Below are 23,718 nucleotides of genomic sequence, written 5' to 3'. Positions count from 1 at the left end.
TAACAAAAATTTCCAGGGTATAAAAAAATCTTATGAGAAATTTCCAGGGACTTTTGCCGTTAGAAAATTTCCAGGGTATGAACAATCTTTTCGGAAAATTTCCAGGGTATAGAAAAGCTTTGAAATATTTCCAGGGTATAGAACAGCTTTCGAAAAATTTCCAGGGTATAGAAAAGCTTTCGAAAAATTTCCAGGGTTCGAAAAGCTTTGAAAAAATTTCCAGGGTATAGTCGTATAGGTAAGAGCTTGGAAAATTTTTCAGTAGTGTACAGCTCAAGAGGGGAATTTCCAGGTTATTTGGTAATTTAAATGTTACACGTTGTTTTTTTTATAAGAACGTCAAAAATTTTCGAAGCCTTCGGATGTTCTTAGTTTTTTGGATTTGAAGCCTAAAAATGTTCTTAAAATGTTCTTATTTTCAGCATTTTTTGAGCATTTTGATGTAATTTCTTAAGAAAATGCATGTTTTTATATCTCCAAAGCCTTAGAATGTTCTTAGAATATTCTTAAATTTTTGGGCCTCGAAGCCTTATGTTCTTATATAGTTTGTTCTTATAAAAAAAAAAACGTGTATCCCCTTTTAGGTTACATTATTTTTAATGTTCCATCCTTGTTTTAGCGTACTTTTTTCTAATCTCGCATCTAAAAGGTAAATCGTTTATAAAGACTCCTCTAAATTTACAAAACTGGCATCGTAAAGTAAAGTGTGTTTGAATGGACCAAAAGTCGGTATCAACGATGAATTAAATTTAGAAAGCATGTTTCCCATACTGTACATAATAAGGTTCTACTAGGCCTACTACATATGTTTTACAATAGAAATGTGCCGTTCTTTCAAAATACTTTAGACAAAGGCAAAAATTCACACAAAATCAAATGTGTGATGTAGACTACACTAAAAATTGTTTATTTTGCCAATGTCTTTAGCTGACGTCATAACTTATTTGTTAAGGCAGTTTCTTTTTTTGTACATATTGACTGTTGGCGTCGCAACATTACAAAAGAAAAAAATCTTCAGAGCAAAAACATCCGAAAATGAGTTTTGGAATAAAAAAGGTCGCGGAAAAAAACATAATCATTATTGTTTAGTAGTGTGTGTGTGTGGCATATGTATGTGGGACTATGAATCAAAATTCTTAAATTTAAACAAGAAATTTTATTTTATTGAATTTGTTTATGGAAATTTGGGTACTGTATTGATGTTTCCCCCTTTCACTTTGACGGTAAGCATAATACTCACAGGAAAATTTACGGGAGCGGTATATATTGTGAGAAAATTTTGGTGCGATCGATATTTATGAGTCTGATTTATAGTCTGATAAGTCTGATAAGTCAGATTTTGCCCCCCTCTGACGTAATCTTTTTACCAAAACTAAAAAAGTTTACTCATGACTTAAAAAACTTAGTCATGCTTCGAGGCATGACTAAACTTTGATTAAAGATGATTAAAGTTTAAGTTCGTTTGGAAGTTTGGAAGATAAAATTTCACCAGGGTGTGTCTGAAAAAAAATTAAAATCGGCCGAGGGAACATTTCGAAAGAAAAAGATCTATTGAGGTGTGAATTTTAGCCTCGCTTTTCACCAGAAGTAATATCGAATTTTGGACAATTTTAGGGTTACATTATATAGTAGCCTGATATTGAATAGATGGTGAATTTTCTATCGGTACGTTAAAACTCTGAAAATAACCATCTGAGGAATTACGCAGTGTCTAGTGATACAACTTTTTGAATTGCGCCATTTTGCTCAAAATTATATTTTTTCTCCTTTTGTTGCTTCATTTTGAAAATTCATGATTGTTTTTAGTTTAGCTCGTACTCTATAATTTTTTAAATTATGTAAGATTTGATCGGGCTGGATCTGACACTTTTCGACTTTTTTCTCGCGAATCTAATTTAATATTCACAGCGCTAGACAAACAAAAAATTGTCTATTATCATCTAAAATCTATTATATAATGTCTATTGTTGTATTTAAGTCAAGAGCAACAAAAAATTATATGAGATGTCCTATACAAAATTTATTAGTATACGTACACTCTTTTTTTATAAAAACACAATTTTGTAAGAACAATGAGCCTGAAAATGGCCGAAAATTTAAGAACAGTCTTGAGGCTCAAAATTGTTCATTAACGGTTTTTTTCTTTTTCGAGCATATTTTTACCAAATATGTTTGTGACTAAGCTATAATATAGTATCTTTTGAAACCTTTGTTACCTTTTGCTACTCAGGTTCATGATTTGATTTGGAGTTCAAGAACATATATTCAAGTTTTAATTTTTATGACGTCATGGCTATGGCGTAATAATTTAATTTTGATGACGTCATAATTAAGTTTTTAGTCTAATATCTTTTTGTTTGTTTGAAATATCAACCTGTCACAGGTTTCTTTCATTTTTTACACCCAAGCCAAATATGTACGTTTCTTTTAAGTTATGAGAGTATGCTCAGATTGATGCATGCCGTAAACCGTCCGAGTAGAATTTTTTGCTCAACATAAGATTTTTCCCGCCAAAAAGTAAGAACAATTTGAGGGTGAAAGTGCATTTTTCTAGAGCGAAAAATCGTGAATTTCTAACTTGCTACACGGACTAATCCTATGGATCTATTGAGATGTGTGTCGTCGTGCTTTATCTCGGATACTTAGGGGTGAGGGGAGCCACAGTTTCAAAATATTTTTTTTTTTTTCGTTGCGGTAGAAATAAAATAAAACTGTAAAGCTGTTACCAGTCAGGAACTATTCCAAATCAGGCTATGTTGGCCTAACTTACATATGATATCCTAGTTAGCATAGATGTCTACAAAACTTTTTTGGCCTAATTTGGGTATTCTGGCAAAATTAGGCTACTTCTAGAAAAAGTGTCATATCTTTTAATTTTTTCCAAAAAAGAAGCAAGTTTTTCGTTGAAAAGACTCTTCATACATAGTACAAATGACAAGTTGAAAGAGTAAAAATGACGCGGATTTTTCTTGTCCTTCTAATATGCAAGTTCATTTTTTTTCTATATTCTAATTAGGTTAGATTATCTTAAATAAGATTTTAATTCTAGCCTTATTAGGAGAAAACGAGAATTAGGATATTATATGTAAACTTTCGAGGGTTTTTTTCACATGCAGCTTCGAGAGAAAAAAGTCTTTCTCCCGCCGTTTCAAAATTTAAATGGACGTTGTATTTATTTTTCGCGTCTTTTAACTTGCCGCCATTTGCTATAATTGTTGACTTCGCTATTTTGTGAAATTTTGATTAAATATATTATACTCAAAACAATGGAATTTTATGAAATAAAATAAATTCACAATTTTCTAATTTCTTTGATCATTCCGAGTGATTTCTCTGTTTTCCTCGCTACAAAGCTTTATTATATTTAGAATAATTCGATAAAAATGAACATCGCGTTGAAATTCAAACATGGGGGAAAGGAAATTGGTTTTGTTATTGTCAAGGAAGAAGTATTTTATGGCAACCTTGATGTTTTAAGGCATGAGATGAATTCACAAATTTCGGAACTGCTACCTAAAGAATTCTTTTTCACTATAAATAAAATGCCAGTTGGTCTGAAACAAGAAAGTTTCCTAAATACTCAGATGGTTTCAAAACATCACGATCAAAAACTATTTGACCTTGAAACCTACTGCCTTGATATCAAAGGAAATAAAGAGGAGAATCTTGATGTGTTCTCTTCTACCATAACATCCAGTCTTTCTTCGATTTCTACGACACCAGTCCTCGAGTCGACAAACATAAATCAATCTGATCAAAATGAAGATGCCACTTTTGAAAAAGATATATCTGGCGATGAAAATATTTGCACGACAAAAAGTTTTTTGGAAGTCTTAGGGCAGAAGCGAAAAAACGACGGATACAACGATAGGACAAAAACGGCGAAAAAAACTAAAATAAACGAATTTTTTACATCGCCTTCTCCCAACTCCTCCAAAAAACAAACTTTTTTATCACAGAATAAGCAGTCATCTGCATCAACTTTCAAATTGAAAGGCATAAAATTTTTGACACAAAAGAGCTTAGTGATAATAATGTTAGTTTTATCGAAATTCAACGGCGTAGGTTTTGGAACAAAAAGGCAACTGCCATAATAAACACTCCCAAATATCACAATTGGTCGAAACACGCCATAACAGGGTTGATCAACTCGTCGTGGACTCTAGAGAAATGTTCTCACTTGGAACAAAGTGTGAAAGAAATTAAAATTAAAATCAATGAAGAGCAGAGGAAAGATTTATCCTTTAAAAACATTGATAAAAATCTTCAAAGCATGTTACAGAAGAAAGATGATCTAAACAAAATTGATATGGAGATACAAGAGTTGTTGTCATCTTTTAGAAACGAGACGAAAAAACTAGAAAAAGAAAAAATCCAATTTTCTGTCAAAAAGAAGCGTAGCCTACTTGATTTGAAATATACAGAATTAAAAAAAGTACAAGACGCATTACGAAAAAGTCTCAAAACATTAGAATCAAAGTTGCTTGTTAGCAATATCCATAATGCACCAGAAATCGTGATTGCTGAACTTGATGAAGAGGAAGAACAAAAAGTTGTGAAATTTAGTCTTTTAAGTGATGGAAGCGACTCGAGTGATGGAAGCGATTCGAGGGATGCAGGTGGCTCGAGGGATGAAAGCGATTCGAGGGATTCTGGTGATGATTAAAAGTTTTTCATGTTGTTGTGTATTATGTATTATGTTTTGTTTTGTTTTGTTTGGTTTTGCGGTCAATCAATGTTAATTCAGATTTCTCTGGTTAGTCTATTGCCTGTACCAGAAGATCCCGCTTTTTTCCCACACACAGCACAGTACCTATGATTAAAAAATGCTGAAATCTGATAGGGAATCTGATTGGATAAAAAAGTGACGTAGAGGGCAATTACGCAGCAGTAATGACTTTTTAACAAAAACTGCAATGGCTTTGCATTCCAAGTACACTTTTTTTTAAAGAACATCATTATGTACACATGTTTCAATAAAAAGTAAAGAGGTTGTTAAGCCAATTGACTTAATAATTTAGGACAATCGCGTTTAGAGACAATTAAGTCCCCTGTGCGTAAATTTTTGAGACTTAAATTAAAAGAATAATTAAGAACATTTTAAGGCTTGAAACCAAAAAAGTTAAGAACATAGCAGGCTTCTTCGAATTTGAATGTTCTCATAAAAAAACGTGTGGTCACAAAGTTGCGATTAACTAACCTAAAAATCCTTAAATTGGAAAAAGTTTCCTTGGAAAGATCTAAACACTGTAAAAAATTTATATGCAGCTTTAGTGGTAACACAATGTAATAAATATATAACTTAGTTATTTTCTTCAGTTTTTTATTTACGATAATTTTTTTTTTCATCAACTTCCGTCATTATCTGATACTAGAAATCAGACTGTTTTAAGGTTTTCTTTTTAGATCAATCTGAAATTTTAATTTTGTCAACAATAGAATTGAAATTGAATACAGTATGGAGACTAGCCTAAAGAAAATAAGGAGCTCACGTTTTCTCAGTTTTCACGTTTTCATAAGCGAAATTTATTTATTTTCTTTATAGTTATAGAACAAAGAAATGTTTAAAGAATATTTAAAAACATTGAAAACTCTTTCTACAGACTTTGAAGCTTTTGTAGACTTTTCCACTCATCTCATAAAAGAAGTCGGAGACAATGAAGTCTTCCAATGCAAACTGGTACTGAATAATGATCTCTCGAATTTTCCTGAAGATAAAATGTCAACAAATCTCATCCCAGGTAAGCCTTTTTATGCAAACATTTTCTTAAGCAAAAACTTTTTTATTGTACAAAACGCCTACGCGATATTATATGGTAACTCATATCATTGGAAGCAGGCGCGTATCGTTTTACTGGATTTTTAATTGGTCAATTATAATTTTTGACATTTCATAATCTTAGAATCCTTAAAAAGACCATGTGATTTCTTCTCTGGAATTCTTAAAATATAAATACGAAAGAGCTTGTAATTAGAAAAAGCCGAGTAAACTTTTGAAAACAATTCAAAACTCGCGCCACCACTTAAAAAAATAGTTCTGTTTGACGTCATCACTTTTGTTTATCAAATCATAACAATAAAAAATTTACCAATCAGAAACTGCGGACAAAATTGGTATCCTCGATAATCCCTGTACAAACAATGACATGCTTTTACTTTTTGCTTTTCTTATAAAATTCTTCTTATAAATAAAATGAGAGTAAAAGTTTTAAGCATCTAAGAAGGAGAGCGTTTTCAGGCTTGGATACAACAAAGGTAGGCTATAATCAATGGAGGAGAGTTATTAGATATTATTTTGATATATAATATTTTAGTTCATTTTTAAGTCCTGGTTCTTTATCTATTGTATATTGTTTATGCTCAGCATATACTTTATTCTTTTATCTTCATTTTGTTTAGATATCCAATCATGTGAAAATGAAATCGCTCTAAGGACGACAGGGGATGGTAACTGCCTTTTTAACTGTGCAAGTATTATGTTGGTTGGAGATGAATCGATTTCCGAAGAATTAAGACTTCGAACTTGTCTGGAACTTGTATTGAACTTGTATTTTTATGCTGATCATGATTTTCTCAATCAGCAAATAAAAACCGTCGACGGGAAATCTTATTATAAAGTGGAAGCATTGTATGATGTTGTTTGTTTTTCAAAAACATCATCAAAGATTTTTGAGCAACAAGGATTTCAAAAGGCTTTGGAAGCGGAAATGACGAAAACATCATTTAATGGACAATTTTGTGGTATTTTACAAATTGCGGCTTTATCGTCTGTGATTGGATACCCCATAAAGTTGATTTATCCAAATCAAAATTTCAATTTACTTTTGTTGTACCAGGGCTTAGTTTTACCGCGAATAGAAAGGTCGGAAAAACAGTTAACTATACTTTGGAGCAGTACAAACAATTGTGACCAAGATGTAAAGTATTTTATCGCAAATCATTTTGTACCTTTGATTAAAAGAAGAGAACATCTATCAGAATGTCAATCTTTTGATAGTTCTCCCGGGCAGACACCTATCATAAATTTTTATCCACACAAGAGGAAAGAACCACCTGAAGAATTTGAATTACCCTTTCAAATGGATAAAGATTGGTATGCAAAAGTTGGCAGAAATGATTTGTCAAACGTTAAGAGATATAACTCCAGAAAATGTAAGTAAACTTGCTATTCAAATTTTATCAACTTGGTGCATATCACTGAATCAACACACTGCATACATGTCCTTTTCTAATTGAATTTAAATTCTTTTGTTTGAAGTTTTTTCATTGTCTCTTTTTCTATACGATTATACATTTGCAAACATTTTTAAAAATAGAAAATTTGAGTAAAATGTTGAGAGATGTTACACGATAATATTTTAAAGAAACATTTCATAACTCAGCTGCTATTTTCTATTGTATTCAAGTGTACACATGCTCAACATCCGTCTCTGCCTCTTTCTCTATGTTCAAAAATCTATTGTGAAAATATTGTGTAGCAAATCATTTTTTTAAATGTTTCTGAATATGTTAACCCATGTTACACGGTAACATAATGTATAACATTCGCTATTTTTAGAAAATGTTACACAAAAATGTTACCGAATGTTATCGTCTAACAAGACCCATATCCTCATTTGCCAGATACATACTCCTTTTAAACATAGGTCGATCAAGAGGCTTAAATTTTTAAGAATCATACAGCTTTTGATACACGCTTTCTTATAACAATATATACCTTAAAGGAACTAATTTTGGCGGGAATTTAATTTGGCGGATGGCCGAAAAAGTTTTTTTCAGAGGGAATTTAATTTGACGGATGGACGAAGAAACTAAATTTGGCGGGAATTTAATTTGGCTTTTGCTCAAAATTTTAACCTTAAAATGGCGTAAAAACAGCGAAAAAAATGCAAAAACACCTTTAAAGGAATCTTATTTTCAAAAAGTTTAATTTGGCGGGAATTTAATTTGGCGGATTTCGGCCAAATCCGCCAAATTTTCCTTCCGTCAAAATTTCTTCCTTTAAGGTACACGTTTTTTTTATTAGAACACCTAAATTTTGGTTTTCAGCTGTTCTTAGGATGTTCTAATTCAGTTTTTAAGCCTCATTAACAAAATAATTGTCTCTACTCCAATGAATTGTCGTTTTTGAATGAAGTTGAGCGACTTGAGATTATTATATCTTAACATATATTCTTTATCGTTTTTATAAACCTCAGTCTGAAAAATATTTACAGTATTATTAGATCTATTTTAGATTATAAAGATTTGACCTTGAAAAAAATTATAATATAATATAATAGGACAGTTTTAACATTTTGGCTAATTCCATCATGAATATTCTTATAAAAAAGCGTGTAATCATTACATGAGTGCTGACGGATTTTTTAAATCAGATGCGTATACATAAGGTACTCAAAATTGACAGAGAGAGAGCACTGACTTCCTTAATAAGGAATGTAATGCAAAAAGCAATTCACTTCCATTAAGAAGTCTGAGAACCTTCTGAATCCAGCACTCCAGCAATGCTCAAAAGGTCATTGAAAACTTTAGTTGCTAAAGCCTTAAAGCTAAAATTTATAATCACTTTTATGCTTTTATTACAGCTGCACCACCCCCACCGCAAAAAGATTTGCAAACCTGTATCGCAGAATTGAAAACCTCAGATTCACTCCATTTTCAAATAGTGGCAAAAATTGGTGAATATATAAATGAGAATGGTCCGCTGGTGCTCACATTAGATTTGATCCAAAAATACCAGGAGTTGAAAGGGTTGTCACGTATGTCAAAAATGAAATCAAAAGAGATGTATGAGATTTTGTCAAAACATCTTCCAGTGAGCGTGATTTATGTAAACCGAAAGTCGTATCTTTATGAGAATCTTTTCACAAAAGTGATTGAATCAGTTATGACAATGCCGTCAAGTTTTCTCGACCAGAGCAAGTTAAATGAATATATTGGTGAAAAGATTGGCACAATCTACAAAGACGTCCTTGATTTTATGGATACAAAAAGAGACCGTGATGCTCTCAAAGCCGTAATCTCCAAAATCACTAGCATAAGATTTGCTGCAAGACTTCAAGGTGTTCAAAGTAGAACTGGAGTGAGAAATGCTGTGAATTCCTTGGAAGGAAATCTTCTGAAGTTTGATGACATCAAAACAACTTCGAAAACAGTGAGGAATGATATGACAGTCAAACAACAACACGAGCACAATCAAAGATTAGCAACCCAAAGAAAATTTAAAGAAATAAAGGTAATTTAAAAAGAGTTGTAAACAGGGTTTTAAGATATTTCGGATTTATGAGACTTTGTGGGGATTTTGGGATTTTTTCGGATTTTGAGATATTATTCTAAAAATCAAACTACCGGTATTAAATGAAATAAACATACCGTATAAAGTGTCGGGCCATACGCGTTCTTTTTATAAGAACACAGTATATAGAAAAACTACAGATTTTTTCTTTTTTCTTAATTTCTCTTAGTTTTTGGAATAAAGAAAGGACCAAAATTTTCAAAACATCGACCCTATCAGAGTAGTTTTATTTTTTGGACCCTGTAAGACACTCCAGACTCCCTGTACCTGATTTTGCCTAAGTGCCTGCCTCCCCTGGGGTACAGTATATATATATAAGAACATAAAGCTTCGAGGTCAGGGAGAATCACGAGTATCGAAATAAGAATATTTTTTGTCATTCTTAATCATGTACACGTGAATTATTTATTTAGTAGGCTTCTTACGTTCTTAGAATTTAAATGTTTTAGATGAGCCCCCTCCCGATTTTAAGTTACTTGTTTGATCATCTATAACAACCTAATAATGCCTTTTCTGCTGTTTTCAAGAAAGAAAGAAAAAACAATACGGAAAACACATGTAGTCTCCCGCGAGAAAGATCAAATCAATGAATGATCAATCAGAAAGATCAAATCAATGAATGATCAATCTGAAAGATCAGATCAATGATAAATCTTTAATTAAAAACAAAATATGTTAAAAGCTTTTTTCCTTTTTTTATTTTATCGATGATCAAACTATTTTTCTGGCATTTTTAAATATAACTAAACAAAGAATTAGAGCTGCCCTAGCTGAATATTGAATTTATGGACATGGAAACTTTCATGATAAATTTGCTGTATTTTAACCATTAAAGATTTAAATGTAATAGAACGGTTATTCAATTTTTAGACAATCGCTGATGGTAGAGGAGCTCCATTGAAATGTGAAAAGTTCCCGGAGTTAACAGTTCTTCTGGAGAATATTTTTGCAGACAATGGGCTTGAAAGCCACCCAAGATTGATCGACGACGTTCTCTATCGTGCCACAAATAATGCTCTAACAATGAAAAAAGCACGCGAAGTTCTTTTGTCTCTTGCACCAGAAAATTTCAAAATTTGTCTATCAACTTGCTTCAATTATACGCAAAATTTCAAAGCTGGCACAGCCCAAGCAAAACGACACCACGAGGGCAAGAACATAAACTCATGTATTTCTCTTCATGCTCCACCACGAATTGGAACAGAAAAATCATCGCCAAACTTACACTGGACCTCTTCAAATGTTAAATTGATGTTATCAACAGATGATAAAAACACAATCTTTGACTCCAAAGATGCCAAAGCAATCGTTTGTGCTGATATATCTCCCGTTCAAAGGCCATCTAAGACTTGGAAAAAGAAAGAGGGGGTACTACTTGACCACGAATGGAACCAAAGTCGAACAAATGCAGTGACACCTATGGCTCATTTGTTTCTCGACGAGTCAAAAAATAAAGACGCCAATTCTCTTCTTAGATCAGGTAATTTCATGTTTTTTATTTAAAGCCAATCGGATATATTTTACACTGATCGGCTTTTGAAAGTGATACACGCTTTTTTTCAAATAAAAGTAAATTCAAAATAATCTCACAGTTACAGCAAAACACCCAAGTTTTGTCAGATATATTTTTGTCTCTGCGTCATATAAGTAATGCATTACAATGTAATACATTTTGTTTACATTCCAGGAGTTTTTTGGTCTTGATATTGTAATAAAAATGAATTGTTCTTTGTATAGAACAGTAGGATCCGAAAAGTATAAATACTCTGTAGAAGAACTCCAGTTTGGTACTCATGATATTCACGACGTAATCTATTATACGGAAACATCCCAAAAATCCGGATGTTTGCCACCAGTTTTATAGTTTAAAATTCAAAACTAGTGGAAAAATAGGATGGTTCCGTATAAAAGATTACGTCATGAATATCACGAATTCATGATATGCATTACGTAACCTTTTCTATAGAAACATTCAGTAGGCAGTCCAAAACTAGCGACAAACGCCGAGATTTTGAGGATGTTTTTCCATATAAAAGATTACGTAATGGAAATTTTTTTCTTCAAGTAGTTAATGAAAAACTTTTATTATTAGGAAAAGCCGCTGTGCTGGTCAACCTGAGTTACTATGAACCATCCACGACATTTCGATGTTTCAACGAACTTTTCAAGTTACTCTTGAACCCTGGGTTGAGTGGATCTTTCTTAAACAACGGTGACTTGAGGAAAAGCTTGGTAAACATCGTTGACAATGGACCTGGTGAAGCTCCAAGTAGCCCCCTCGTGCAAATGCTTTTGATCAGAACCAGAAAATTTCTGAAAATGGAAAGTGTCTGTCAAATTTCGTTTAGCGAATACCATTCTAAAAGAAATTTTGTAGAAAGAGTACACTCTCAAGAAAACCTTGTTCTATCAAGACACGGCAAATTCAGCAGTACGATGGTGCACGAGAAAAATAAAGCTGGATCAAAAGAACACAGAGAAAACATGGAAGCAATGGCCCATAAAGTAATTGATTGTATTTCCGACGCAAATTTTGGTGGCTCGCCGGTTACATGCCAACGAGGTATCAAAGATGATGAGAAGCTATTTAACGACGAAGAAGAGCTTAAAGCCTTTCTATCACTCTCCGAAAGTAAGAAGGAAACCTTTCAGCGCAATTATAAACCAACCAAGGGAAAATTGCTGAATGAACTCTGTACGACATTTAACTTGGATACAGATTTTGAAAGCAACTACTACGATGACTATAAAGAACTCATGACATCTTGGAAAGACAAGTACACGTTTTTCAGCAACTCAAATCAAAATCAACATCCTAAACAACCAATCCCCGATTACATTGGTTGGGTGAGGGTTAATGGTGAATTACACTACCTTTCCAAAGATCAGATTTCATGTTTGGGAACTGGTACGTGGGAAAGTGTTCCAGGGCTTTTTATGCCAACGAACATCCTGCAAATGGTATTTGATACATTGGTTGTACCTTTGAACAGCGTTAGCAGAGAGACACTCCTGGCGATATCTTTTCTTGCTTGGTATGGTTTTTACATTTTTAGACTTCTGATCATTATATAGTGGACTAATTTCGAAGATTTTCATCGAAAGAAAAAGTTATGATAATATAAGTAGATGATACAAGCCTCTTCATCATTCTTAATTTTCCCTGATTTGAGCCTTAAAGCTTGGTTTCCACTAATTGTGAGATAACGAGATAAAATGAAAATCTCATAGTGGAAACCAAGCTTAAATGTTCATAAATTTTTGAAATTTGAAAATTGTTTTCTCAATTCAGTGTCTTTTCCATTCAGGCTACCTATCAACGAAGTGGAGCGGTATTTCGAAGAAGAAACTTTGGCGAGAAAAGAGGATTTTCAAAATTCGGTCCTTCGTGAAGCCCTCCACAAGCTACCATTTTACGCACAGAAGAAAGAAGTCCTTCAAAAGTTGGCAAAAGAAAAAGGGTTGGACCAAAGTGGGACCAAGCTTGAAATTGCTCAGCGTATTGTCAAGGCTGACAAAATCAAAGTACAAACCAAGCCGTTGTATAATGGGCGAAAGCGCAGCATCCCTTTGTTTTCTTCCAAAGTTCGTAAACTTGGTAAGGTTTTATCATTACAATTTTTACTTTCAGATGCTTTTATTGATTTTCTAAAAAAAAAAATGAGAGCAGGCAAATGATTTTCTTTTATTTGTTTTGGTCTGCTACGTTTGGCTATTAAAATGGAAAGGAAAATTTTCATCGTACTGTAGATTTTTAAAATGACAGACTCTATTTTAATTATACTGTAGCGCCATTATTAAGCAACACAATTAAAAAAAAAACAAGTGTGACTGTGAGTCTGTATTTAAACATCCTCTCGGTGATTTTATGTAGTGATGATATATCATCAGTACTTTTCATTTTTATCTAGGAATTGCATCTCTGAAAGCTATTTTGTTCCACCACAATCAGCCAACGTCTGGAACAAAAGATGAGCTAGTGTTAAATGTATGTCTTCTCAGGGCCAACAGAGAACACTGCATCGGTAAAAACAAGGCTATTGCTTTACTGGGGTTGATCAAAACTGCCGAGATCTTAATCTGTCGACAATTGCGATCAAATGGAACCAATGAACCATCGAGAAAACGAAGGAGGTTCGAAACACCAAATGAGGCATCTCTATCATCAAAGAAGCCCAGAAGAAATGCGAGCCAAGCGGTCACCTACGTCAAAAGCCGGATTGATGTCCCAGTGGATATTAACGTAAACAACATCGGCAATATATTCGATCCACTTAAAAGTGACCTAATCGCTTGCTCTCGCCCATCTGATTCAGATACTCTTGACGTCGTCGAAGAAGAAGACTCCGAGGCTATGGAAGAAAATGCGTACGACATGTTCTTCGAAATAGGAGTAAAAGTGGAGGTTCGAAGATCAAAGTCTGAAACTAAAAGTGGTAAACGTGGAGGATGGTTTGTTGCCGTAGTGCAGGACTTTGATCATGAAAATGACTGGATAAAAGTGGAGTTTTCCAGTGAAGAAGAAATCATACACAAGATAAATGTAACCGAGCTTATTAATGGTGATAAGCTGAGATTAAAGAACTCATTATTTTAGATTTAATTTCGTTTTAACATCATTACACGTTCTTTATAAGAGTCAAAATTTTGAATTCAAATCAATAATGAGATGTTGTTAATATTGCTACGCGGAAACTCTATGGAATGGGGAAACCAAAGTAAAAGATCAATTATGTTTACACAAGATTTTCCTCCTTTTATTTTGAAAAGTAAATAAAAGCCTCGATTGATCACGAAATATAAAGGCCTATCTGTACGTATATTTATACATGTTTTATTTTCCTCTTTCGATGTAATACATTAACCAAGGTATGATTTATTGATATCAGAAGGATGTAATTTATTTTATGCCATTCTGTAATGCGTAAACCTTCATTCCAAGTATTTGTATGCTATTTTGTAATGCGGAAACTTTCATTCGAATTAGAGAGTGAGCATAGATAATAAGAATCATTCGGATTCGAATTAGAAATATAAAGTACACGTTGTTTTTATAAAAACATCCTAAACTTTCGAAGCAAATAAAAGTTCATGTAACGAAAGTGGCAAGTGTGAAAAGAGCTCACACCATACGCGTTTAAAAACGATGGAGAGAAAAAGAAAGAAAAAGTATCAGACGATCATGTTTATTTAACGCATCAATAGCTCTATTTTAATTTGATCACACCATGAATATTTTAGTGGTTTCCACATTCCATAGAGTTTCCGCATAGCGATATTAACAGATGTCAAACCCACTTGAAAACAAATTTTCATTCCCTCCTTTTTCTAAGAATTGTGTACAAATTCTTCTTTTGTTTATTTCATTTCTTTGATCTTACCGACTCCACTTTTACCAAATAGTTTAATGTTTTTCTTTTGTGTGCACAAATTCGCATGTAATGTAAACAAATCGATTTATAAAGGACTATTTATTTGCGAATAAAAGACATGCTCGTGAGCAAGAGGATTTCTCAAATTCCTTATTGTTTCTTCTCTTTGTCGGGTGGTGATATTAAAAATATAAAAATGACTTAAATGGGGAAGTTATTTTTCGTTGTGACCGCACTCAACAAGAAAGCTCCCATTTCAAATTTGAAACTTTAAAGGACATTTAAAAAAAATTAAATTGACCCAATTTTGGGTTTTGAGCCAAATTCTGAGTCAAATTTAAAATTAAAAAAAGTAAAATATGAGTACATATGTATGTTAAGTTTAGCACTGAGCATTTTTGAAGTCAATTCTTCGCCACGGTATGACGTCAGAACTGGGGTACAACAGAACACTTACTAAAGATTAATTATGTGTTTTCAGTAAAGATAATCTTTTAGTGAGTTAAACCATGGTGTTTGTTTTACCCTCGAAATTATTAAATCTTATTGGTTGAAAAGGATGTCACATGACTTTCCGTGGCAAAGAATTGATTAATACTGTCTACACTCTTTTTTTTTATATGAACCAGTAACTTTGAGTTGAGGGTCAAACTGTTCTTATTTTTTTGCATTTTCAGCCTCAAACTTTCTAGTCCATGGGTAGGGTCCTATAAGATATATTAGCTTAGTCACAAAGATATTCGTTAAAAACATGCTGGAACGTTTAAAATTCAATGTCGGTCAAAAGGTTCATAGACTTTTAGAAATAAGTTTTTTTCTTCAAAGTTGATGTAAATAAATAAGGTCATCTCTTGCTACCATATGTAAACAAACCACTTTCAAAAGCAACGCGCAGGGTTAAAGGGGAAGTTATACTGTGTTACCGGTGATTTTCTACTATAGTTATTAAAATTATTTTTGCAAAAGTCTACAACCTTTTGACTGAGGTTGTATGTATCAAATTTCGCTCGCGAAAGTTTGTTCACCTAAAGTAAATTAAATAGGTCTCTCCCAAAGGTAACAAATATATTTTGGTGTGTGGATTTTAGTTAAGTTGAAAATCAAAATAAAAGAATATTCGTTGGGGCTAATAATATCTGTTCATGAAAAAATTATATTTGTGAAGAATAATTCGTGAAGACAGTTTAACTGTACGTAGAAAAGAAACGATCAAAATTATATCCGGGCACAAACCAAAAACAGTCACATTTTCATAAGGTTTCCAGGGGGGGTTAAGTGAAATGATGAAATTTCCAGGGGGGTTAAGCAAAAAGATGAAATTTCCAGGGGGGTTAAGCAAAATGATGAAATTTCCAAGGGGGTTAGGCGAAATGATGAAATTTCCAGGGGTTAAGCGAAAAGATGAAATTTCCAGGGGGTGGAGTAAGCAAAACGATGAAATTTCCAGGCGGGGTTAAGCAAAATGATAAAATTTCCAGAGGGTTAAACGATGTCATAAGGCTTCCAGGTGTTTTAAACATAAGGACGAAATTTCCAGGGGGCTAAATGATAATATGAATATTTCCAGGGGGTTGATACCAAATTTTACTTCGTCCACCCTACCAGCAGAACCATGAAAAAAAAATTTTCCAGGGGGTGGTGGTAAAAATTTTTCCAGGGGCTTTTTCAAATTTTACCATTTTTCCAGGGGGTATAGACACATTTTCAGAGAAAAAAATTCATCCTAAAAAGGTTCGTCCACACCCCTGTATGGTTTTTTTTTGCAATGGCCCAATGGCACAAACTTATTGCGCAAGTCGATTATCGCAACCTGGCTTTGTGTTTGCAATCCGAAGAGATTGCCAAGGAACAGCACCCACCTGCAACACCATGTGTCAGCAAGCAAAAGCAGCTGCACTCAAGACTATCAGATACCAACGAAGAAAGTATGATTACCTATTTAATTCTTTTCAATTACCTCCTTAGCCAAACCACAAAGCTACTGCTTTTAACCAGAAAAATTGACCAAAAGAACAGTCTATTCATTTTGGAGCAATAAGTAAACTTTAACTCTGAACAAGGTCAGACCACGCTATATTTCATAAAACACTAGGTAGAACCATAATCAATAGAACAGATAATAACAAAGACATTCAATTGACATTGATTTAACTTCTTTATCCTCTTCACAGCAATAGAAGAAAAATAATGTGCCATATGCTAAAAGTAGACTGCAGTTAACTAACGAACATTCTGTGAGACTAAAATAAATGCGGGAAGCGCAGTGATAAGACAAATTGCTGGGATTTAAATGGTCTAAAGTAGTCTACTTTTTGTAAAGATGGCGCATCATTTGCTTCGCCTGCTGTGGCTTAAAAAGATAGAGAAAGTTCTATGGGTAGCCTGTGGATACTTTATGCGTTGTAAAAAATTGTGTATTTATTGCAGCTTTGGATGTTTTGATGCTATCTATATACGTAAAGAACACCCCCAACTCGCCATCGACACAAGCGCACGTCAACCAGACGCAGGGAAAATAAGTCAAATGACATATGGCTATGGTAAAGGCGGATGTAGTTGGGCACCAAACCATTGTGGACCCAACTACTGCTGTTGCGCAGCAACATAATGTAATGATCATTGTTAAACTGTTGTTATTTTGCTAAATTTTATCATTATTTTTAGTATATGACAGATGATTAAATCCTTTCTTATTTTTAATTTTTAAAAGTAAATTTTCAAGACTTTAAAACGAACTCTCTTTAAAAGAATAGAAGATGAAAACAAAATACCTAAACGTTATGGATACCCCATGAAAAAAATGTTTTACTTTTGCTAAACTTTTCTTACATAGAAAGAGGAAAAGTCTTAAAATTGGTAATATACAAAACCTGTCTAGGTTTTTCTGTGGCTTCATAAAATCATTTCTGCTTATCAAAAAAAGAAATATTGCGATAGACCAACGACCGAGGAAGTGAATCAGAGTGAATTGTGTCACTTCGTAGAGCACCCCTTAGATCAGGGCAAATTTTTGGTATTATGCTCCTAATAGGGTGCAGAATTGACAAAAAAATTTGCCCTTCGAATCTCCTGCATTTTTCGAGTGAATCGATATTTAGTTAATCGATAGAACTTATCAAGGCCCCCCTTTACTAACTTTTTCGAGGTCTGTTACCAACAGATTCATGTCTGATATCTGACAACAGCGTTCCAGTAAGTTTTCAGTGTTTTTTTGTAAGAATAAACATAAAGGGAAATGTAAATGCTGAGAAGGCCACTTACTTTGAAAGAACTTTGGTATTCGGTGAAAGCATCTAAAACTGTTGATGTGGACGAACAATAATACCTGAAAACAACAAGTGATACTTTTATGGACCTACCTGGTTATGCATTTAGCACAGATATAATTGATATCTACGTGAGCGTGACCATTAAACAATCATTCAGAACACAAATAGTGATGATCTATTAAAATTAGTCGTTTGTTTCTTATAAAAAAAACGTTTAGAAACCAAAATTTCATGCTCTTGAATTATTCTTTCGTATTCAAGACTTCGTGAGCAAAAAAACATCTATCTCATTAAAAAGTTGAGTAATTCGGCTAAGAACATTGATGTATGCTTATTAATAGTGATTCTTATAGATGAAGATGCGTTTTTTGAGCCGAAAAATTCTTTTTTTTACAAAAATCAGCTTGAGCCATCATTTACCTACTTTCATGCAAAAAAATCAGAAAAAAAACAATGATCCAATATTTCACGAAGTCCAAAAAACCCGTTTTTTAGCCGTTTTTGGCCCAAATTTGCCCAATAACATTTTTTTTTGAAAATCGGACTCCGTAACATTCGAAGGTTTATAGTTATGCATCTTTGTGCAAAATATCATGAAGAATGAAAAGCCAATCTCGAGAAAAGCTAATACCTAAGTAATTGATAATGTGCTTATAAGAAATATCGAATTTGGCCAGTTTTTCTATAAGAACACGCGAAGCAACTAAAATTTCCTGTCTAAACACACATATTCTTCAAAAGTAAGGCCCTCATGAGCAAAAAAAACATATCTCATACAAAAATTGAGTAATTTGACTAAGAACATTGATGTATGCTTATTAATAGTAATTCTTATAGATAAACATGCGTTTTTTGAGCCAACAAATTTGTTTTTGCAAAATTCTGCTTCAGCCATCTTTTACCTATGATACTTTTTGATGATCTTTTGATAATTTTACCTTTTAAGCTGTTTTTGGCCCAAATTTGCCCAAAAAAATTTTCCTTAAAAATCTGGCTCCGTCACATTTTGGGCATTGCCATTTTGCATCATTGTGCAAAAAATGTGAGCCAATCCTGAGAAAAGCTGGTAACAGACAGACGGACGGAGGTAGGTCCAAAAAGTAAGAATACGTTAAGAATATTTCACTCTCAATTTTGGCACTTTTTTAAGAATACTTGACCCTCATCCAAAGTACACTATTCTTATAAAAAAAAGCGTGTAAAGAATCTTTACACCTCAAGACCATGCAAAGTCTTCGCTAAGCATTTTTCAAAGTTATAGATGGAGACTTACCATAAATGCATTGCGAGACTTCGTTTCCAGTCCATATCTTGACACAAATTAATCGTGTTTTTATTGGACTTCCAAACCATCATGCCAGATAGTAGAACGTATAATTTCAATCGATCTTTATTCATGAAACTATCCACCTGTTTTTGATGAAGGCAGGAATAAAAGTTGAATTGTTCTACTTAATCACTTTCCCTACAAAGGTACCGAAACTTACGAAAGCTTGTATTTATTTTGTGGAACTATTTATTAGCTAAAGACTGGAGGGATATAATAATATTGAATATATTGGTTATTGGAGCTTGTCGAGAGATGAGCAGCTTTTGCCATTTTGTCCAAACCTGATGATGTGAGGATTTTCCATCGGATCAAAGGAAACTTTATTATGATTAAAATCTTACGTTGTTCTCATCCCACTGTGCGAGTTGGCTTCGCAAGTGATGTTTCAGGTGATGATCACCGCCTGCTTGCGCCAACAAAAAACCCAATCGATACTCCTTATTTTCGCGCGCTACCTGACACGCTTTTGTGATTTGACGTCCTGATAGTAAACTGAAGATGGCTGATAAATGGCCATCGTCCTAAAAAGGAAAAACATCCTATTAATAGCATCAAATTAAGAATATGGAACAATCTGAAATGAAAATCGGTCCCAAAAAGAGACCATTATATCTGAGTACGGAAACATGATGTATACGAGGCACGAGTTCACTTTTTGGTGAAGAAGAATAGAAATTATTTACCTGTAATTGTGTTTGTATTTCATTTTCGATTTGATCAGCAGTAACGTTAGACAGCCACTTAGATAATGCCTCACGGCGCGCTGAGTGGATTTCGTACAAGTTATTGTCGTTTTCTATAAGAAATGGAGGGGGATCAAGAAATATTCAATGAAAGTAAGCTATTCTTAGGCCGACCCTAAAGAATATTTTATAATAGACGTCACGTCACGGCTTTTTTTCTACGCAGTAACTATTCCACTTGCAACCTCAACCTTTTTCGTCATCACACGGCCTCACTTTTTTCGAACTTTAAAAACTTTCCTTCTTTTCCAATTTTCCCATTTACCTTTTCTACAAGGTGACTTTTGTTTACAATACTTGAATTTGGTTTTAACGTTGGTTTTGTTTTCGTCTTTGGAAGCTTGTTCGCCTTTCTTTTTATTCTACTTTGTGTTTAAATTTTCTTTCATAAAAAGGACCAAACAATTTTTTCCGTCCACCTGCATGACATTTGTCCTCGTCACTCTTTTTATGGTTGGTCTTATTAAAAGTGTGTACAATTGACTCGCATCAATTTTCAATTGGAAATCTACTGTGCGAAAGAATTAGCGAAGAAGTTTAAGTCATTGCATAAAAAAAATGAAGTATAGACGGTAGACAAAATGCTAACCTGTCTCTTGTTTGCCCCATAATGCAGCAGCCAGTTGCCATGCGTCTGAATGAACTTTGAAATTTCCGACATCACTGTCATCTGTAAAAATAAACGTAAGTGAAAATAAAATCCCATTTTTGAGGTCCACAAATGTTTAAAAGTCTCTCCAGTGGTGCATATCCTAGACTAGTAAACTAGTCGTTGAAAACAGACCCATATATAAAAATCAAGCTCCAAATGAAAATAATCGAAGGGGTGAAGTTGCGTCTCTTTTCTGAATTTCAACGACTAGAAGCTACTTCCCTCAAAAAACGTTGTTTAATTTTACAACTTTTTTTAGGTTTTTGAGAATCCATCCAACTTTATTGACTTAATGATATTTCATAGTAACATTGAACATGGGAACATATGAATAAATGAGCATTTCTAAAAACGCAATAAACAGAAAGAAAAATAAATGCAATCCCGCACGGGTCAGACATACAGAAATCTGTATGTCTCTCCTTACGATTTTAGGTGAAGGAAAAAAGGCTTCGGAAGTAGCTTCTAGTCGGTTATTTTCCTTTTCTCTCACGCGCGCTGAATATTTAATTAGTGTTTACATTATTTGATTGACAGTTTTATTATAACGTTATAAGTAATAACCGACTAGTTTACTAGTCTATGCATATCCCGAATAGCGGCTTCATTTAATTTTTAGAATCCACTAAGCGATAAATTTTGAAGCTTTTCAGCACAAAATTGTTGACTTTTACGCCAAGTAACATAACAATTACACTCATAATAAATTTTAATAATAAAGTTTTGGTTATCAGTTTGGGTCAAAAATACACAACTTCCTTCCTATACCTTATATTTAGGACTTATCTACAACGTAACTTGCTGAAATCATGCCCAATAGGAAAATTTCCAAAAATATTGCTTTCAAATTCCTGAAAACGGCAAAATTAAGGTGCAAAACAGGTAAAATATGACCAAATTTGAATTGTTTCTCAACAAAGACACGCAATAAAAATCCTTGTAAAACTTGTTTGCGACCTCTAATCAACGATTTACGTCAGAACCGCACTCTGGGTTCCACCATTGTAGTAAGTTTTAATTGGAGAGAAAGATTTACCAGCGATCTGTTTGAAGGCGTCAGCAGTTTCAACGTAAGCATCCAAAGCCTCTACACCTGATTTGATGGTGACACTATTCAATACATTTGAACCTTCTTTGTCATCAAAGTTGGTATACTTTAATGCAATATCCAAACATTCCTTGAAAGAGTAATAGTCATTTGATTTGTTTAAAAGAGGGCCTTTTTCAAAACACCAAGGGGTCCTTTTTTTGACAATTTTCGAAAATTGAAATGTGTAGATTTGTCTTAAACGGTACGATTTTACACTTTAGAAGGTGAGTGAGAGCAAACTGAAGCTTAACCCATTAAAGCTCGACGTAGGGGGCTGAGATTATAGAAATGGCTACACCTTTGAGGATAATGATTATCTCAAATCGGAAGCCTCTAATGCAAACAACAATGTCCATCGAAATTAAGTTGGGAAGGATGAAATAACATACTTCAATAAATTGTTTCATCCCTTCTTTAGTTTTCAGCTCCACTCTCTCAACATGGACATTGATATCACAGAGACCAAAAGACGGTAAAGGTTGGTGAACAGATGATGAGAAAATGTGTGGATTCAGTGCTTTCTTTGCTTCCACTGAACTCAAACCAACTTGCTTGGAAGGGTGTACGAACGTCCAGTCCGCAGACCAGCGCGTGTTGTATTCCCGACCGTGTGTTAAGCTGGCATCTGCAAGTAGGTGAGTTTTACCGAACATCAGGGATTGTTCGTAAGGGACCATATCAAAAGTTTTGCATTTGACGAAAACACTTTCTTTCACAAACTCAGGCTCGGTAGAGACTTCTTGCTCCATTTCTGAAAAAGTGAGAAACACAATTCTAGTAAAAAATCTATTCGAATAAAATAATTTTTCCTAAAAATCGATTACAAATTACTACAAAAATTACTAAGTAATATAATAAATAATATATAATCATAGCAATATTGCACAGCTATTCCAAAGTCTATTGAAGTTAGGATATGATAGATTAGGCAAGTGCAAAGAACAAGTCACATAAAACCAACTTTTGAAAATATGGACCATTATTACCTTGAGAGGGTCTAACAAGTCCACTTTTGAACAGATGACTTGTCTTGGCCATTTTAGTCGTTCTTTCAAAAGCGTTATTTTCACCATTCACCATGGGTTGAAAAAGTGAAGAGTTCAACTTGTTTTGTTCATTGTTATTATTGGCTTGTCTGGAGGTATCCAATTTGGGAAAAATTGATGATTGTTTCCTTGCAGAATCCACATACGTGCTGCTAAATATTGATTTATTTGAAAAGAGCTGCTGATTCTTGACAGCAGTTTTGGGGCTAGGCATATAGTCTTCCTCGTCGTCATACAAGACAGAAGTTTTCATTCCTTGAACATTGAAGGGTTGAACACGCGCGACGTGACCAAGTTGATGAGACATGGGGAAAAGCTCCTCTTCATAGTTTTCTTCTAAAAGAAGAATTTCCAAGTAAAATGAGCTGAGCTGTGAATGAATTAGACACAAGGCTTTTCTTATTATAAACTGCGTACTATCATTTAAAGAAGATCTAATGCGAGTGTTTGTTTTAAACGTCTTGAATTTTCAAGCCTCAAGAAAATAAAACAATCAAGAAAAACATTATTCATTATAATATAATGTGACTTTAAGCCAAGCATGGTTAAGAACTCGCTAACCATAGAATTCCGTAGTGTCTTGTTCACCAGTGGGAATACGATCATCAATGACGTCATCGTCCTCATCAACCATCTTTTCAACACTTTCACTTTCGTTTTCTTCTTCACATTTATCTTCATCTTCATCATACATCTCTTCATCGTACTTTTGAAAAATATGTTTCTTCAACCGTTCCTTGATTGCATCCTGTAAGAGATAGAGAGTTTAATGTTGAATTGAGATCATATTTTCAACACGCTACTTTCCTTTCAGTGTGGAATGCACCCGAGCCGTAAAAATACCTCCATAAAGAGTCATCAAAAAGATGTTGACTAGAATAGCATCATTCTACAACAGCTTGATGAAAGTTGTATGATGTT

The 23,718-nt window shown here is 33.7% G+C and overlaps 2 protein-coding genes across 3 annotated transcripts in view; one reads left to right on the top strand and one right to left on the bottom strand.

Moving 5' to 3' along the window:
• Positions 1-23,718, bottom strand: part of LOC136813449 (nuclear pore complex protein Nup98-Nup96-like) — a 37,229-nt gene that overhangs the window by 6,000 nt on the left and 7,511 nt on the right. For both annotated transcript variants that reach the window (XM_067069970.1, XM_067069971.1), the window contains exons 19-27: positions 23,359-23,545; positions 22,738-23,133; positions 22,141-22,502; positions 21,698-21,839; positions 20,599-20,679; positions 19,950-20,062; positions 19,608-19,787; positions 19,210-19,346; positions 17,929-17,992 (exon numbers count right to left, since the gene is read on the bottom strand). In XM_067069970.1, the coding sequence (XP_066926071.1) occupies positions 17,929-17,992; positions 19,210-19,346; positions 19,608-19,787; positions 19,950-20,062; positions 20,599-20,679; positions 21,698-21,839; positions 22,141-22,502; positions 22,738-23,133; positions 23,359-23,545 (1,662 nt within the window). The remainder of the gene's footprint in view (positions 1-17,928; positions 17,993-19,209; positions 19,347-19,607; positions 19,788-19,949; positions 20,063-20,598; positions 20,680-21,697; positions 21,840-22,140; positions 22,503-22,737; positions 23,134-23,358; positions 23,546-23,718) is intronic.
• LOC136813450 (uncharacterized) lies at positions 6,428-14,324 on the top strand. Its single transcript, XM_067069972.1, has 6 exons — positions 6,428-7,152; positions 8,586-9,235; positions 10,166-10,775; positions 11,388-12,330; positions 12,604-12,893; positions 13,207-14,324. The coding sequence occupies exons 1-6, from the start codon at positions 6,477-6,479 to the stop codon at positions 13,890-13,892; spliced, it is 3,855 nt and encodes a 1,284-aa protein (XP_066926073.1). The 5' UTR covers positions 6,428-6,476; the 3' UTR covers positions 13,893-14,324.

This window comes from Clytia hemisphaerica, unplaced genomic scaffold, assembly GCF_902728285.1.
Source record: "Clytia hemisphaerica strain Z4C2 unplaced genomic scaffold, Clytia hemisphaerica genome assembly, whole genome shotgun sequence".
Classification (NCBI taxonomy): Eukaryota; Metazoa; Cnidaria; class Hydrozoa; order Leptothecata; family Clytiidae; genus Clytia; species Clytia hemisphaerica.
Note: the sequence above shows the minus strand (reverse complement) of the source record. Positions and strands in the feature narration are given on the sequence as shown.

Bases quoted from the DNA above. Each gene is read 5' to 3' on its own strand.
- LOC136813450 (XM_067069972.1), top strand. From the start codon at position 6,477: ATGTTGGTTGGAGATGAATCGATTTCCGAAGAATTAAGACTTCGAACT. The intron at 7,153-8,585 runs GTAAGTAAACTT...CTTTTATTACAG, and splicing joins GAGATATAACTCCAGAAAAT to CTGCACCACCCCCACCGCAA. The intron at 10,776-11,387 runs GTAATTTCATGT...TTTTATTATTAG, and splicing joins CAATTCTCTTCTTAGATCAG to GAAAAGCCGCTGTGCTGGTC.